Source organism: Rhea americana, unplaced genomic scaffold, assembly GCF_003343005.1.
Source record: "Rhea americana isolate MKP2758 unplaced genomic scaffold, rheAme1 scaffold_396, whole genome shotgun sequence".
NCBI lineage: Eukaryota > Metazoa > Chordata > Aves > Rheiformes > Rheidae > Rhea > Rhea americana.
Genome location: NW_028186530.1, coordinates 249,484 through 266,998, shown reverse-complemented (window position 1 = coordinate 266,998; position 17,515 = coordinate 249,484). Strand labels below are relative to the sequence as shown.

Here is a 17,515-nt window from a genome sequence, read left to right as displayed (position 1 = left end):
CAACGCACCGATTGCAGGCACAGCCCAGCAGCTTCCTCCGCCTGATCGCCCTGCAGACTGGGCTGTTTTCCTCCTCTCACACCCACATGCTACCCAGGAGGGGATGTGATGCCCTAGATGTTTCTTTTTCACACCTTTATGTATAGCAGGGGCCTTGATGACCCAGATCCTTCCTTCACATGTCTGCAGCTTCCTCAGGGGGAGATGTGGTGGTCCTTTTTTTCTTTTTCTTTCTTTTCTTTTCCTTTTTTCTTCTTGCGTACTTCCATTATCTTTTGTAGAAACCATAATGTCTGAAATCCTATCAGAGCTGCTCACCTTCTCTCACTTGAAGTTTGGAATCTTTCCTGTTCTTACCACCAGGGTCTTTTATGTGCTCTGACACCCCAGATATTTGTCATAAATATTTCTTTTCCCATGGGGGCCATTCTGCCTTAACCATATCCTTTGTGTCCTTTTTAGCCCTTCCTTCCGTAAACTTAAAACAGTCCATCTTGAAACAATTTACGTTCCTTTCTCCACTAAGGGGAAAAGAGAAAGTTATCTAAAGACTCTTTCCTCTGATAGTTAGGAATGTTCTCTCAGTGTCTCCTGTAAATTTAGTCATATCCACTAATCATATCCATATATATATATATATAGTAACAATATTTATTGTCAACTTAATTCACTCTTTTAATAATTTTGCTTGGTTCTGTGGATTCCATCTCCTTTCCAACTTTGGTATGCAGGCCACAGTCTTAAATCTTTCATAAGACCTGCCAGTTTAAATTAATCACTCTTGAATATAAAAGTGATCAGAGCTTAAACAGCATTTGACATGAAATTCCAGTGCCTTGGACAATGGTATTAATTCTCTGACATCTGAAAACATTTGAATTTGCTGTATCTTACAAATGACTAGTCTTTTCAAGCCATATTGCAATGCTGCTTCATAGTCATCCTGTGATCAGTGGGTAYATCCCTTTAGTCTTCTGTTGTCTCCAATAGTTTGTAATGCATATTCTTCTATGGAAGGTCATGGTTTTTGCATTTTATACTGTGAACATGTCAGTGCAGTCCAGAAAGATATTAGTTTATGCTTTAAATTCTATTTTGCATGGTATTGGCAAATCCTTGGAATTTGTGTCATCTGCAAATTTCATAAGATTGTGTTGTGCTTTTACATCAAAGTTTAAATAATGTGTTAGCTGAACTGATTCTAAAGCTGGTACGGAGGACCATTAATACCTCTCTTCATCCTCCTCATTCCCTTTTCAAGGTAATCCAACATAAACCCAGTAGCCAGCTTCCTCTAGATTTTACATTATTCAATAGTGCACACCTGCATGTTGAATAGTCTGTACAGTCCAGGTCTCATTCATTTCAAAGAGCATTGGAGCCTGAAACGGTTCAGAAAACTGAAAAGAGAAATGATAAAAGATCTGGAACAACTTTGTGCAAATGTCTATATAGTGTGAAATCTTCAAAATGGAAAAAAAAAAAAAAGAGGCACATAACATGAAAGTCCCAGATGGATGAGTAGGACTGATTGTTCACTGCTTATTCCAATATAAGAAGAAGGTGGTATCAAATGAAGCTGGCTGGTGGCAGGGACAGAGCAAACAAAACAAGGTGGTTTCTCAGATAACTTGTTGTTAGACACTATAATTTCTTGCGATAAACTGTTGCGGATGCAAAAAGTTTTGATTATTACAGGCGATGCTGGATTAGGTCGTGGGAGAGACTTGAGATTTGCTTATAGAAATATTGTGTGTCTTGGGGAATCCCTGTGTCATGAACTGTAGGCGGCTTGGGAAGAATTCAGGTAAAACTTTTGCTGTATGCTTGCCATATTCTTCCACAGAGCAGCTGCTTTTGACTACTGTTGTAAGCAGGATGGTGGGTTAGATGAGCTCTTACAGCTGTCCTTTCATTAATTTGCATACACTGCTATCCCTGAGCTTACAGAGCCACTAGAAACTGGCTACTAGCTACTACTAATTTGCAATTAGTTGTGCTTGTTCTTTCTAAGTTGTGCTCAGTCCAGTGGAATTTGTCAATTCCGCTATTGGTTCCCTTCTTACTATCTCAGTCTGGACAGAGCAAGCTCGGTAAGTTTTACTTGCGTCTCAGATATTGTTACGCCCTGTCCCAGTTCTTCGGCAATATTCTTATCATTGCTGTCATATCTGTTACAATCTTTTTAGAAAATGAGGCAAAATGTTCTCATGGTATTTGGTCTATACTTGTTAGTCTTAAACTTCATCCATCCTAATTGTCAGATGGCTCTCTGGGGCTGGCATTACCTAACTGATTTCTCGCAAAGAAGCAAAGAGAATTTGGACAAGAAAGAAAAGAAGCTGTAGCCATAAGCAAACAGATAGAAAGAAGAAAAACAGGACAAAACAATATTTCACATTTTATTTGTATTGCATTCACTCATACAGTGTTCCTTTCTGCAAGCCACTGAAGACCTTACCATGTCATGCCTAAAGGTTGTGGACATGTGGTGTGTGAGAAGAGTCTCATGCCAATTTTATCAGTTTTCAGCCTTGGATGAAGTTTATTTGTGTTCTAGTAAAATACTATATAGAAACTACTGTGAGAGTTGTTTAGTATGATGTATTTTGTTTTTCTTCAGTGGAGAGATCCAGTCTGTATCTGCAGACAAGTATTTGCACTTGCTTTAATCTGGCAGCAGATGTTTCTTGTCAAGATTGGAGAATACCAGACTCAAACATCATACCTTTGGTCATGATTCCTTTCTGCACTGAAATAAATTGAATTTAGAATGGCTCAACTGGCATGTAACACATTTACCTGTAGTCCAAAGCAAGTCAATACAGGCAATGAGAGAAACTGGCACTACAGTGAATTATATAAACAGAAGGAGCCAAGCTGGCTCCTCTATGTCAGGAAAAAGTCCAGATGTAAGAAAGGTGAATGAACCATCAAGTTTCTACCACTGCAAACTTATCTTTCAGGACAAATGAATATTATTGCAAATTAGCTGAACAATACTTTTCTTAGAACTTAAGTAGTTCATAATAATTTCCTTCAGGTTTTTTAATCATGAATTCACTTGATTTTATACATTTTAGTTACAGAAATAAACAAATATACACTTCTTTCTGTTTGAAAGCAGTAAAAATGGCGGTCTCTGTTAAATGCCCTCCTGATATTCATAGTCTTAGGATCTGTTCTACAGCTACTGGTAAACCATATTTAGAAAGAGTCTCTAAGTGCTGGTTTTTAATCAGGCAAATGTAGAGAAAGTATGGTTGTTTCTGTAGGTAACAGCACAAAAGGTAACAATATAGCATATCCCTATTTGCTTCTGAGTGCCCGGTTTGAATTTCAAGGTGCCTGCTTACAGATGGTTTTTATTTCAAAGGTAAATTCCTGTCAACATTTAAGTTCTGAGAGATCTATCAATTTCACTAAAGTGAAGAATAAGTTAAATTTAGATTCTCTCAATCCAGATAATCTTGCTATAAACAAAATTCCATCTTCAGTGAATATATTTATTTTCATTCTTAGGGTATTAATGAGCAGTTAGCAAATTTTCTTCGAGTACAGTCTTTTTTTCTTAGTTTTCCATACATCTCACCACTATGTAAATTGTTCTGCCAGCACAGATCACTGTCTCTTTGATACTTGCTGATTTCTATGGAGATGTATGCACAAGCACAGAGGTTGACCGCGCTAAACAGGGTTGAGTCCTTGGACCTTCAGTCTTTTCCATACTTTCCACAAAAAAAAAAGCATTGTGTATGTGGAACTAAGCCATATTGTTTGAGAATACTAAGATTAAACTCTCTCAGAAACAAAAACTGGGACATACAGTAATATACTTAAATTTATTATAAATCTTTAAGTTTAAAAAATATTTTTTTTTATTTCCAGTACCAGGCTTTTGTAGTGCTTGAATTCATTCCTCTAAAGTTGGATTTTGCCTGCAAATTCAACGAAGTAGCACCTCTTTTTATATAACAGCCTACACATTTTTTCAGATCCATGCCAAAAATACATCATCTGCTGAAAACTTCCTTATGAAACAAACTATTTGTAGCCATATGTTCTATCTGACATAGCTGCATTTTCAGATCATTTGTACTCTCACTTGTATACCAGTGAAAGCTAAGCATGGCAGTTTATTTGAATACCAGTGAGAATTAAGAGTTCCCCTCTATTAGGAACAGACTAAGAGAATTTAAAAAGCAGAAAAAATGCAGTGATATTTAGAGTAATTTTAATTAGAAATTTCAAAGAGTTTGCAAGTTCTTTGCTCAGAATACTTTAGTAACCTTGCCCAGGTCTACTCACTCTTGCTAGGAGCAGCCACAGAGCTGACTACTGGTTTTCTCATGCACAGAAACTATCTTCATCCTGTTTTGCACAATACATCACAATATACTGATTCTAGAAGTGTGTTATTTAGTCTAGTGCTTTGTTTTGTAACTCTACATTTGTGAGTTACTGTTCCTGGCCAAGAAAGCTCCACTTGGAAGATCAGATATTGCTTGGAGAACCTATCCAATGGGAATAAACTTAGCAGCTATTTAGAAGACATGCTTCTCACAGCAACATAGTATTGTGTGTTCAAATGAAAGATTGATAGTGTGTCTTTTAAGGAGCAATGTAAAAACAAGACTTAAAAAATTCACCTTCTTTGCTAATGCTGATATGAAGATTATTAACATAAATTTTGCATCATCTTATTTGGGTTTTGGTAACCAAGTATAATTAACAGTAGCACCAGTTAAAATATTTCAGTTTCCCTTTAAAATAACATTTCAAAAAAGTTTTAATTTCAATGACGGTGTATGTTTTCTGTTTTTAAGTATTTTGTGATACTTATTACCAAAGAAAATTCAAAAGAGTACAACTGAGGTACTATAGAGTCAAAGACTGACATGCATTGATTCACAAGACTAGTTTGTTATCATTAAGATGGATTTTACTCAGATGTGTGAATGAAGTACAATGCATTTACCAATGTTTTTATTTCATATTTATTTTTAAATTATGAAAGTGTAAGGAAAATTACAAACACCCTGGTGCTAAAGTAACACAATTCCTTTCCTCTTTTCAGCATGCAAGAAATAATCACCAGCCTCTTCTACTGGATCACAAACGTACCATGCTTGTGGAATGAATTACTAGCCAGCCTTTTTTCTTTTTTTTTTCTTTTTTTTTTCCTGGATATAAAATGTACATAATAAAACAATGTGAACAACAGGAGTTATAGTTTACAGTCTTGCAAAAACTATTGCTTTTAAAATAGTGCTACACTTTTTAAAGGAAAAGTAGTTTTCAGTGAACATTGGTGAACATTTTTTGTTTGTTTGAAGACTTCTGAAAAACTTTGTGTCACAGAAATACATTATTTTGGTACTTAGTAGGTGAGTTGTTCATCATTCCATCTCAGGATATTTTTCTGTGTTACAGGATGTGATGCCTTGAGGAATACAGAATGTGCAGATAAGAATATATCACAATCATAACGAAAAAGCTTTTTAAAGTTAAATAGACATGGATGTAGGAGAACCAGGACCAAGACATCAGAAATGAGTTTAAGGATGAGATTATTACTGTCATGTAAGACACTGCCAGCTAATATTTGGCTTTAGTTTTTTTGCCTTGGCGTCATCCTCACTTTCATCAGCTTTCTGTGTGACAGAGACAGTAGACTTGTACAGAATTTCTTTAGCTCTGTGGTCTTCACTTAGATCCCTAACGAGCACCCTTGTTCTCTTCTAGTATGGACACAAATGCTTGCTCAGCTTCCAGGTCAGTAGAAATACTTCCTATACCAGGTTCATCCAGACACTCATTACATACTCTGTAACACCTTGTCCCTTCTTGCACTGCCTGCTCTGTCAGCGTCACATGGCACTTACGTTTTCTATGTATTGGCTTGCAAGCTGGATGGATTTGTGAAAATTTAAATAAAAAAAAWATATATATATAACAAGAAGTGACTTGTGTGAAATGTCACAGCTCTGTGATTTATCAGAATCAGTGATAAAAAGGAAATTACTGTATCTTGTCCTAAACTGTAAAATAACAGGAAGATTCTTCTAACTGCCAATATACCACCAAACCTTAGCTGAGCAGGATATCTTCTAAACATTATGTTTACAACCTGTGAAGAGTATAGGATATGACAAAACTATAGAAATGGTTCTATGTATTTATCCACACATCCTTGCTCAGTCCATGTCTTTTCCCCTGCCCCAAAAGTAACCTTGGCATATCCCTGCTAAAGTACATCTCCAGGTAAAAAATCTCACAAAATTATTACCAAGATACCTAATTAACTCCAGTGTCTTCCCTTTCTGTGGGAAATGGAAAAAATTGCACTTAATGTTAGATTAATATTTAATGTTTTCTGTTCCTTAACTATAAAATAACCAGACTACATACAATGATATAAACATGTATAATACAATTTAACATACAATAAAGACAAATTCAGTAATGAACCACTGTAGAAAAAAACTTACAAAAAACACTTAAAAGATTTGATCCCCACCCCTTGAAAGGGTAAACTGCGTATATGGTGGTGATGTACATTAATTCTCGACTTCGGTTTTATTTATCTCTTCCACCCCAATACATACACACACAGACATCTCAACATCAAGAGGGATACACTTGCAAATCTGGCAGCTCTGGATAAAATGTCAGTGCAACTTCTGTTTCACTGATCAGTGGAAGCTGTCCAGCTATTAAATCTGGAAAGGTCTGCTGAGTTACACTTGCTTACATGGTTGTACTCTTAATTGTCTAAATACTGTAAAATTATCCTTTGGGAAATGCAATAAAGAGCCTAGATTTAGAACTTTACATGATCTTTTTTTCCAGATAGAATTATTGGTCCTAAATTCTTACAGAACCAGAGCATGAAAAATTGGTTGTCAGTCCCTTCTTTCATTCCCTAGCACTTTTTTTACTCACCAGAATAATACTAGATTTTTTTTTAGGTGCCCATATTTTGCATGTACTGGGACACTTTTTAAAAGTCATATTTCTTCTGCATTTAAAGGTTTGTTAAACAGAGTTAAAACTGAAAAATGTGAAAGAGGATAGATGTTTAAAGAAAGCAGGGATAACTGAATTTCACATGCATCAGATTCAGATGGTACAAAAGAAAACATCATTTGTACCAATTAGTATTTTAAGACAATATAATTTTGATCAGACTAATAAACTCTCTGGAGATGCTGCATTAACAAAATGAATAATGAACATGAAAAACCTCCTTTACTGCCTCAGCAAACACGCAAAATCTTGTTTATAAAATACAGTGCTATCACTATATTGGCTTTCACATGAACAGATCCTGGAATGGGTGTTTAGATTTATGAAGGCTCTTGGGTCTAGCCATAAATCCATCTACATGATACCTAAAATAAGAATGTTCAAAAATCAGGGTATCTTTTCAGATTCAGAGTATTACCTATTATTTAGTTTAGTGAGTATTTTAGCTTTTAGTTTCATACAGGAGAAGAATCATCCAAGTCTCTAAAGACTGAGGTATTCAAAAATTTTTGTAATCTAGAAATAGCTGTCACATTATTTACCGATAAAAGATGTCTTTGTAGTATTAAAAAAACCACAAACAATTATAACAATAAAACGATTACAAAGCAAGGTTCTTAATTTTGTTTGAACAATACACACTCCCATATCTTACTAACAATTGAAAAAACACAGAACTTGAAAAATCAGTAGCACAACCATTGGATCTAAAATGAAATTAGTGTTCACATAATTCTCCTCTGACTTGAGAAAAAAAAAACAGCAGCTAAAAAGAAAGCGTAAAATAAACCTTGTAATTGAAGAACTTAAAGAATTTCTAAGAGTTGTTTCGGTTTCTAATTCTGTAAAACCGTTAATATAAGCTTAAATTTTGCCCTAATAATTAGGGCAAAATAATTAGGCTCACGATCAGTGGATCGATCATGTGTCTAAACTTTTACAGGACTGCAGATTGAGCTAGTTATGCTAAAGGCATGTAAGAAGTACAGAGTCATATCTTTTAGTAGATCATTTCAAATACTTTGCATCTTGAATGGCAGCGCAAAGTTTGAAGTCTGGCATATTGCCTTTGGATATTTTGCGATGGCATTTAAAGTTGCTGTGTACAGTACTTACCGTTTTGAGATTTTATTTACTAGTATCCAGACTTCTGCCCATAAGCATTTAATGGGGGGGGGGGAAGGTTTTGGAGTTACCATCAGGATTCTGTTTTACTAGAACATATGCATGCCTAAAGGAGTAATTTGAAAGGTTTTAACAGCTAATGTCCTTTAGCTTCTAATACATGCTAAATATATTCCCAGACATAGAGAAGAATTGAATTTTAAACAATCTGACAACAAGGGAAAAAACAGACTGTCTGCAATTATTTGGTTGGCATAATATTAACAATAGGCTTTAAGAGAATGAATACAATTTGTGTGTGCACATTAAAGGGCAGAAAGCACTGTGTACATAAGTTGAATTAAAAAAAAAWTCATAAACAAAACCTTTAATTCTAATGGAAAAGTTCTAATGATTTAAAAAATTCAATGATAAGCAGGTTTTGAAATAGGAATACTTCCCAGGCACTTCCGTAATACAAAAATATTAACATAAAGATCCCCCATAAAATAAAAATGAACAGATTTCACTGTTTAAATTAAAACAGGAAAAAGAAAGTAGGATTTATTGTATTTTCCATTGATTTCAAGATACTCTAAATCAACAGATAAATACAGGTTTTAAATACATTCTGTAAAAGCAGATTTTAAACAGTTGAATTGTGAAATATCCACTATCGCTGCAGAATGATCTAGGATTTTTTTTTCCTTTTTTTTCCCCAGGCATTTTATTACAGGTATTTGTCAGCATTTTGTTCTGGCCAGCATCAGTAACTACTATCCAGTTGTGTGGATTTTTTCACCATAACATAAAAAGGGGAAAGCTTTAAAATAAAGAGTTCTAAAAATTAAGATGATTATGAAACTACAAAAACTGATATTGAAACAAAGTTAGTGTTAATATATAAGAATTTCTTAGAAAAAGAAAGTTGGCTAGGTTTTAAGTTGACAGCATCCTTTTAATCTTTTCCTAACATGAACGTGATTTRTGCTTGCATGATGTCTTTTGCTAACTATGGATATATTCATTTTTAATTCCCAGAAATTTAAGTGTAAGATTTAATCTATATATCTTAGTCAACTTTGTGAATGAAAAAAAGCTACCCTCTCAACGTGTTTTATTTTCTGGACAATCAAAAACCTCCAAAGTGCTCCAAGATCCACTATTCTAGTTAAGTCACTTCCACAAATAAAGTTTCAGTTTGTAAGAATTCATCATTTAAACTAGACTAAAGGATTCCAGTTATGCAACTGCCTTACAAAACATCAGGAAATTAAATGACCACATTTGGAAGATTTACAAGGTCTTGCACTAAGAGGTAAAATGCRCTATTAATATCAGTGCAGCATGTATTCCTTTAGTGAAATACAGTGCAATTATGTGCAAAAGTACATTAAAATGTATATTCCTAAACAAAGTGGGTTACATAGAGCTAAAACTTTAAGATATGCAGACTGTGTGGCCTTTTAAAGTCTTTGAGAAAGAGATACTAGAAATAAGTTTTCTAAAAACATTATTTTTGATTCTTCATTAAGCACCATATGATTCTTAAAACAGCCAGGTCATTTTTTCAAATTTTGTAGAGGCTGGATTTACAATGGAAGATTTCAGAAAAAAACATTTCAAAAAACAGGTGCACAGCAAACAGATTTACATGAACATGGTCACAAGAAAGTGGGTAAATTACACCCTGTTCCACTAAATACAAAGACTAAAGGACTCCATTAAAAACAAAGTAGCACAATATGACAGATCCACAGGAAACATCAATTTTGGTGGTCACTTTCAATCAGAAATGCAAATGTAATGCCTCCCCCACCCACCCTTTACCCCGTGTTTCACAAGTTAACACAGCTCCATTTTCTACGCACAAAACACACAACAACAATCTCTAAGATAAAGCAGGTTGAAGTAAAAATGCTGAAGGTCTGTGCAGTCTTTCCTGCAGCTCTTAACTCTATTACATACAGACTTTCACAAGATTTTAATTTTCCCTTCTCTGAATGTCCTCACAATTTCAGAATTAGCTAGTCTGCACCTCAGCACAGTTCAACAGTGTGGTAAGCTAAATCATCTGACAGTTTAATTATAGCACACTAGCTAGCACCATGCCCAACTGATATTGCATGTCTAGTGGCCTCTACAATATTTACAATGAGATGCCAGAGAGTGGGATGCCTAGTCACTAAATACCATTTCGGATCCCAATTTATGTTCCTACTCCACTTTCATTGTGCCAGTTAGTCTCCCAGCAATCACAGACACCATGATTCTCTTTCAGGTGTTCTCACACAAAGAGGTCCTTCCTTTATCAGATAATCAAATATCAGGAAAATACCCTCTGAMGCTGGACTGGCTCAACAAAAATAGAGTAGTCCAAAAGAGTAATCCCAGTGAGCTGGGGGGTGGGTGTCAGGGGGAATTTTCAAACCTGCTTACATGATTTAGAAGCCCACCTTTTGCGCAGATACTCAAAAGTGCTTGGCATCCAAAATTACAGTAGGATTTTCAAAAGAGCTCTGCTCCAAATCTGGCACCTACATGATCTGTCTTTTTGAAAGTTTTTATTTAGATGACTAAACAGGGACTACAGAGTCCTGAAATTTTTTGAAAACTTTGCTTCAATTATATTTTTCTATTCTGGTGTCACTATGATACTGTTCAGCTATTACAAACTCCCAATTTATAAATGATCTGGAATAGGGGCTACTGAAAGTTTAAAACTCATAATGCAGCTATAAATAGCAGATCTTAAAGATGATACATTGCTTACTCAATTTAAACTTCAGAAAATAAACTCAGGAAGTGATGCCAGTATCTTCCTGAGAGGGTAGCACTTACCAAGAACGTAGATCTAGAGAGACATTTCAAAACAAGTCTACTTACCTTCTGCTGTTTTTATGAACCATTAATAAAGTAGCAAAAAAAAAAAAAAAANAAAAAAAAAAAAAAAAAGTGACTTGTTCAGGAAGAAGCTTATTTCTTCTTTCCTTGCCCTACTTGATCTGGCAATGAATTCTTCTCTGCCTTTGCAATATCCGAATCACTTCTGTACAAGCAAATTGTGACATTGCAACAAGATCATTGCTTCACTGYGGCATGAAGCAGATAAACTGAATTGCTCTTATTCAGTATGTGATAAAATACATAAAGATATATATAAAAAAGGTTAAATCAGAGGACCTTTCCCTCCCACCCAGGTTTTATTGTATGTTTCCCTACTGTGAAGTATTTSTTTAATACTTCAAAAAAAATACTGTCTTGCAAAGTGAGAGGAACTTATTCTTTGCCAGCCATGTCTTACTCCAGTCTTCTCTGATCTAGTACTTAACTCCAACTAGAAATACTCCTATGCAATCTGCCTTTTCATTAAGCACTTAAATAAGTATTAACTCTATACAGTCTTACTTCACAGAATCTTTCAATACTGTCTCTTCATTAGGAAACAGTAGGTTACCCATGAACAAATAGGCTTTCTGTTGGTGTTGCTTGTTCTTCTAAAGCTTCCCAGCTTGATTTTCATAGCTTATATCAATTCGGTACTGAAAAGGTAACATGACCTCACCCCCTTTGAAARCCAACCTTTACCTATCCCAGCAGCAACAGGAGGTCCACACTGGAATTTTAACAAAACAGTACTTGGATAAATTCACACAACAATGTAAGCCATAAGGAGGACTGCCAAAGACTAAAAATATAGTACGAGAAAAAGGATTTGCATACAAAGAAGCTAGTACAAATTTCTGAGATTTCCCACCCAATTGCTTAAAAAAGGTATACAGAGCTCTTTCATAATGCATAGCTCAGATATTTAACTGCTCCTCAGCTACATCAGCTATGAATCTGGATATTTAACTTAATAGAATTAGAATTCCAAAATAACCTGATTGACAGATTTTAACTTCTACTGTAAAAAAGTGARGAGAATTGGGCAGTTCACTTATTCTCAACTGAGTGACAAGAGCATCAGACACCATAATGTTACAACATCTTAAGTGTGCTTAGTGCTTCTTGAGCCAGATCTAGTGTGGTCTAAATGTCATTACAGACACATCTGAAGATCTACAGTCCAATCAAGAGAGGCAGATGCAGTGAAAACAATTCAGAAAAAGCAGCTTGCTCTCTAAATATCTCATTGGTGAAATATATTTATTCTTGCTGTCTATACTTTCATCTGCAGCCTATTTTTGTCAGCCTGGTTGGTCTACCCTGGTTTCCAGGTCAAGTCTTGTCTAAATAAACAGCTAAGGTTTACAGTTTAGATAATACCATCCTAACATAGAAAGATCACAGTTTAGTTTGGAAAAGTCCAAGGTAATGGATGAAAAGTACATTTCTTTTAACCTACATCTCTTTTCAGAGAGAAGACCGTGCCTGTTTAAGATCAGGGATTAAGGACTATGACAGCAGTACTGGAAGAAACCTGGTATCAAAATAACACAGAATTGTTCCACTTGCAAAATGTGCTGCTTCTTCCTTAAACCTGGGATGCAGAGACACAACAGGAGATTATTCAAGTACAACCTCTGTGAACCCTAGACAGAAGATTCTCCAAAAAATTATGGTGCACAGCACTGAAAACTTAAAAATATAAAAAAAAATCCAGTTCTCCTCACTGTTCTTTTAAAAATGGAATGATAAAAAACAGTATAGTCTTACTAACAGGACAAATACCCAGTTTTCCATTGCAGACTGACCACTCTGACCACTGAGTGTCAGGGAGATGCTTTAAATGCTCCCACTCTCATCTCACTGCTACATAAGCGTTTCTCGATCTGATAAGCTCCTGTGGATTTCCTGTTTATCATCACCATCGGCATCATCATCATCGGCTGGATCATTTTCCTCTCCAGACTCCACATATATGGGCCAATCATTATCTGTATCACCCTTCTCTTGGCCTTCTGAGGAAGGTTCCATTAGGCTGAGATTAATAGGCATCGAGTCCTCATGTGTAGTGGTCACACACGTGCAGCTGTCACACAAGCCAAAGCGGCGTAATCCTTGAGACATGCTACTTGTGAACGTTCTTCTGCAACCTTTGCAGATAATTGGCTTGTTTGATCGATGCACCTAAAGTTAAAAATAAAATGTCATAGTAAAAACTCAATCTACCTTCTTGCCTTAGCTTTTTCCAAGGGGTTAGTCTGTGTATATTCCTACAACAGGAAGACATCTACACTTAAGCTATAGGGCAGATGCTTAAACTTATTGGCAAAGTTTATCTCATATGGTGGCAGCAAGCAATGTAGTTTAAAGCAGCCTTAATTCAAAATATGATGAATATGGTTTTTACCTAGGATAGCATAATGATACCAAAAAAAAGACCCCCTTTTTTTAATCTTCTAATAGATACTGTCTTTCAAACTTACACTTAAAGCATGACTCCGAAGGTGTTCTTGCCGAGTGAAACGTTTCCCACATGTCTCACAGGGGTAGGGTCTCTCACCCGTGTGAGAGCGAATGTGTCGTTTTAGTATTCCTTTCTGTTTAGCCGTGTAGGGACAGAACGGACATTTGTGAAGCTTGATTGGCACAACTAACACATCACCTTTTGAAAAAAAAACAGTGCATTAGATTAGGCAGTTCAGCAATGTTAGCTTTGTTGGCTTCTTACTCTCCTTGTTGCAAATCAGAATCAAGGTAACTGTGCTTTCCCCTCTTTATTTGGCTTACCTGGAATTTCTGTAGGTTGTACAATTTCAGAAAATGTTAATGGAGCTGCAGATGATCAAATCTCTTGAAAATCAGGTTGACTATATTTCTACGGATCACAATTTTGATTGACTCAGCTCACAGTAGAAAAACAAATCGATTTTATTTAAAAAAACATTGAAGTGCCAAAAATACGCATTTAGAGCAGTGGGGCCTTTCCACTGTCCCAGCCAAAAAAGTCTCCTATTTTCTTCTCCCCCCCCCCCCTTTTTAAGATGTCATTCCATTAGCATTAAAGAGACTTAGAACCTTTAACATAAACCACAGGCAGTAGTGCAATGCTTTCCACATGCTTTCAGAAAGTGCATTAATTTTAACGTGGGGAACCCATCTAAAAAGATGAAGATTTTTTTTCTACTCTCATTCCCTTCAGCCTTTCTACTGGAAATAACAGACGAAGGATTCCAATATATTTGCTAGTTTTGTTTTACTTTTCCTGGAATCAGACTGCATACACACAATATTTAATTTATGAATTCAGATTCAACAACTGAGAATTTGAATATTTTATTTTACATAAACGTGAGTATTGTGAAGTTTTTCAGTAGCAGCCCACATGTTGAGCTTCTTTTGTAGCATAAAGGTTGAGGTGTTGCATTAAAAGATCAGCTGTCCCTAACAGTTTTAAGTACTGATTCAGAAAAGCATTTGCATATTGAGCCAAAGGTGCCTTAATAGGTCCATCAAAGAAGATAGAGCTTTAGAGCATTCTTTGAATTAAGCTTTTTCCATCTCAGTCTCAGAAAAGGTGAATATTTAGTATTGATATGTAGCCTTCAGGAGAAATTCAGCTGGTCTAAAGCTCTACAAAGTTCCCAGTGTCTGCTTCAGGATGAGAGCCACCACACTCTAGAGGTGCCAGTTTTCCCTCCACCAGCTAGGGAGACAGCCAGAATGTCTACCAGAGATATGGATGCTTAAATGCTATTTACCTCATCTGTCTTCAAAAAATTTTGAGTGTGTGGAAGGGTCATTCTTTTGTTTATCAGGACCTGCCTTCATGGTTGTTTTTTGTGAAAATGCTGAAGATGCCAGGAGCACTAAAAACAGTGAAAAAGTATTCCCATTCTACTGTACACTTACAACGTTCATTTTTAGCAGAGAAATATTAACTGAATGGAAGGAGGCTATTACCTATATAAAACAGTTCTAGCTTTAACATTTCTAATATGTTGTCATAACACCACATGTTCTCTATCATATTTTAAAAACATTTCAATGCTACACTAACCATCTGAAGATTTTAAGAGGAAAATAGTTAAGTACAGTTTATCTGTTAGATGCCCCTGCCTTGCTACAACACTTAAAAAGTGTGGACATGATCTAGTGCCAGTACTCTGTTCTGACAACTTTAGTCTTTTGGTAAAGCTTTGAGACTGGATTAGTGACTGTCAGATTTATTTGAGAGGATATAATGCTTTTATTGGCTTTAAGATCATGCATGCTTGAGCTGGAAACGGCCTGAATGTAAGCTTGCTATCTAGATCTATGAAAGGTTTCCTTTGTGTGGCCCCACCACTATTTAACTTGTAGCATCCTGAGAGCCTGTAAYGCTTGCGGTGTACACCAGAGCAACCTCCCTCCCCCTGTAAGTTAGTTCGTACAAAGTAGTGCTCCAGCATTACTGTAAGCAGATAAAATGCCCAAATCCTCAGTGTCCGTTTCAGGAGATGCATGAACTTCTGCAAGTCCCTGACATTGCTGCTATGCAACATTCCTGCCAGTGATAAGGCAACCCAACAGAGACTGGGCTAGTGAAACCAGCAGAAGCCAAAATGACCAGCAGCCAAAACAGGAATCTGTCTCTAGAAGAGCAAGTTAAGTCTTTATGCAATACCATGCAGAATTTAGAGCTTTCAGTGCTTTAAACATTTAAGCATTAAAGACATTCTAGGTACCACTTAGTAACGAATAAAACTGATTTCTGCTGTTTTGAAGTTCAAAGGAGGTAGCAACAAAGACGACTATCATCCAGCAACTGATCAGCTACCAGGAGCTCCAGCGGAAAAAACTACTTCTGGTGTGACAGTTTTTACAGACATCCCTCTCAGGGCAGCCCAATTTATTTGTCTGATTGCTCTTTATACCACTGAAATTATGAAGATTGTCTTTTAACATCCACCTGCCATTCCAACAAGGTCCCAAATGAGATTGTTTATTAAAGCAGGTTCACCAAAATCCAGCTCCGGGGTCTGCTTCAAAAACATTGTAAAACTATCAGAAATACTTACCTTCCAAATGCTGCACTGAATAAATGAGTACAGCTTTCTTTTGAAGTCCACAACAATAGTTTATTTTGCTACGGCATAAAATTCAGCAATATATTCCTGAACAAGAATAACTGTTCAATTAACAAAGGGAGTTGCACAACTAAGCAGTTTCCTCATCAATTACACTGATGCGCTACACCCTCAGGAGTCCTCTCACCTGTGTCCTCACCATACCAGTCGCTGTGAATGTCCATCATGGAACTCATTGCTACCCCTGCATCCTCTGGCCTACCCTCAAAGCCCCGAACAAAGTGGTGAACCACATCGTCCTTTCTCTGAGCTGTGCTGTTGCGCAACAGGGCCTCAAGAAATTGTTTCATGTGATAGTTATTGCAGGCCAGGTCCATCGCCTGCCCACTGTGCAGCCCCTCTTCCATCTGCTCAAGGGACAACGGAGTTGGATACTGCTGCAGACGTTCCCCCACTTCTACCTCTACTCCGTCTGGGTCAAACTCTACTTTAGGTTCTACCCCCTTGGGCAGTGAAGAATTAACGTCATCTGGAGAGTCACTGCTTACGGGGTCTCTCACCACGAGCTCCAAGGGATGGCAGCTGCTGCATTCGCCACAGGGAGGATCTCTCTGACAACCTGAAATCCTTTCCTTTTCTTGCAGGGAAGAGACAGAGGCAGAGCACTGGCTCTTTGAACCGTAAGAGGTGCCCTCTCTTGCAGAACTAGCACTCCCACTATCGGCCTGATAAAAAGCAGCTTCTCTCTCTATTTTTCTGCAAATATCTAATGATGACCTTATATATGTTTTGCAGAAGTTGACCACATCAGTCATCTGCAAATAGCTAGCTGCAGACATGACCTCAATAACATTTTCCCCACAGAGATCTAGCTTCCCTGAATAAAGGAAATCTAAGATGACGGAGAAGGCCTCTGACGTGACAATGTCCAAAGAAGCAGTGCTGTGTCGTCCGCTGTCTTGGATGTAATGAATCAGTAAGGCTCTGAAATAGCCACTGTTTGCAAATAAAATGTTTTTGTGTGCTTTGAAGATCCTCCCCTCCACAATAATACTGCAGTCACAGAAAAAGTCCCTCTTCCGCTGCTCGTTGAGCTCTCCCAAAAGCTTGGTGTAGTACGACTGCATCTCCATTGCTCCTGCCGCCGCCTCGGGTCGCTGTCAAGAGCCGGTAAGGGGAAGCCGTTAGCGCAAGAAGCCCCCGGGAGCAGACGGCCGAGCCGGCGGCGCCGGCACGTCCCTCCGCCAGCCTCCTCCGAGGGCCGGAGCGCCGAGCTCCAGCCGCAAGCGCCCCGAAAGGCGGTGTGGGGGCAGCCCGAGGCCCGCGCCCCTCCCCCCGCCCCGCGGCGCTTCCCCCCGCCGCAGCGAGGCCTCACGAACCGGGGGGGGGGCCGCCAGACCCCGGCCCTGCCGGCGCTCCCGGGGCGC

At 37.4% G+C, this 17,515-nt stretch overlaps 1 protein-coding gene across 1 annotated transcript; it reads right to left on the bottom strand.

Moving 5' to 3' along the window:
- Positions 1 to 11,064: 11,064 nt before the first annotated feature.
- ZBTB8B (zinc finger and BTB domain containing 8B) lies at positions 11,065 to 17,338 on the bottom strand. Its single transcript, XM_085313796.1, has 3 exons — positions 16,276 to 17,338; positions 13,506 to 13,684; positions 11,065 to 13,206 (listed from the first exon to the last, which is right to left on the bottom strand). Exons 1-3 carry the CDS (start codon positions 17,219 to 17,221, stop codon positions 12,889 to 12,891), a joined length of 1,443 nt encoding a protein of 480 aa, XP_085169922.1. The 5' UTR covers positions 17,222 to 17,338; the 3' UTR covers positions 11,065 to 12,888.
- Between the last annotated feature and the right edge of the window lie 177 nt (positions 17,339 to 17,515).

Excerpts from the sequence above, each read along its gene's own strand:
- ZBTB8B (XM_085313796.1), bottom strand. The coding sequence starts at position 17,221 with ATGGAGATGCAGTCGTACTACACCAAGCTTTTGGGAGAGCTCAACGAG. Across the intron at positions 13,685-16,275 it reads CTGGTATGGTGAGGACACAG|GTGATGTGTTAGTTGTGCCA; the intron begins GTGAGAGGACTC and ends TTTTTTCAAAAG. Across the intron at positions 13,207-13,505 it reads TTCGGAGTCATGCTTTAAGT|GTGCATCGATCAAACAAGCC; the intron begins GTAAGTTTGAAA and ends TTTTAACTTTAG.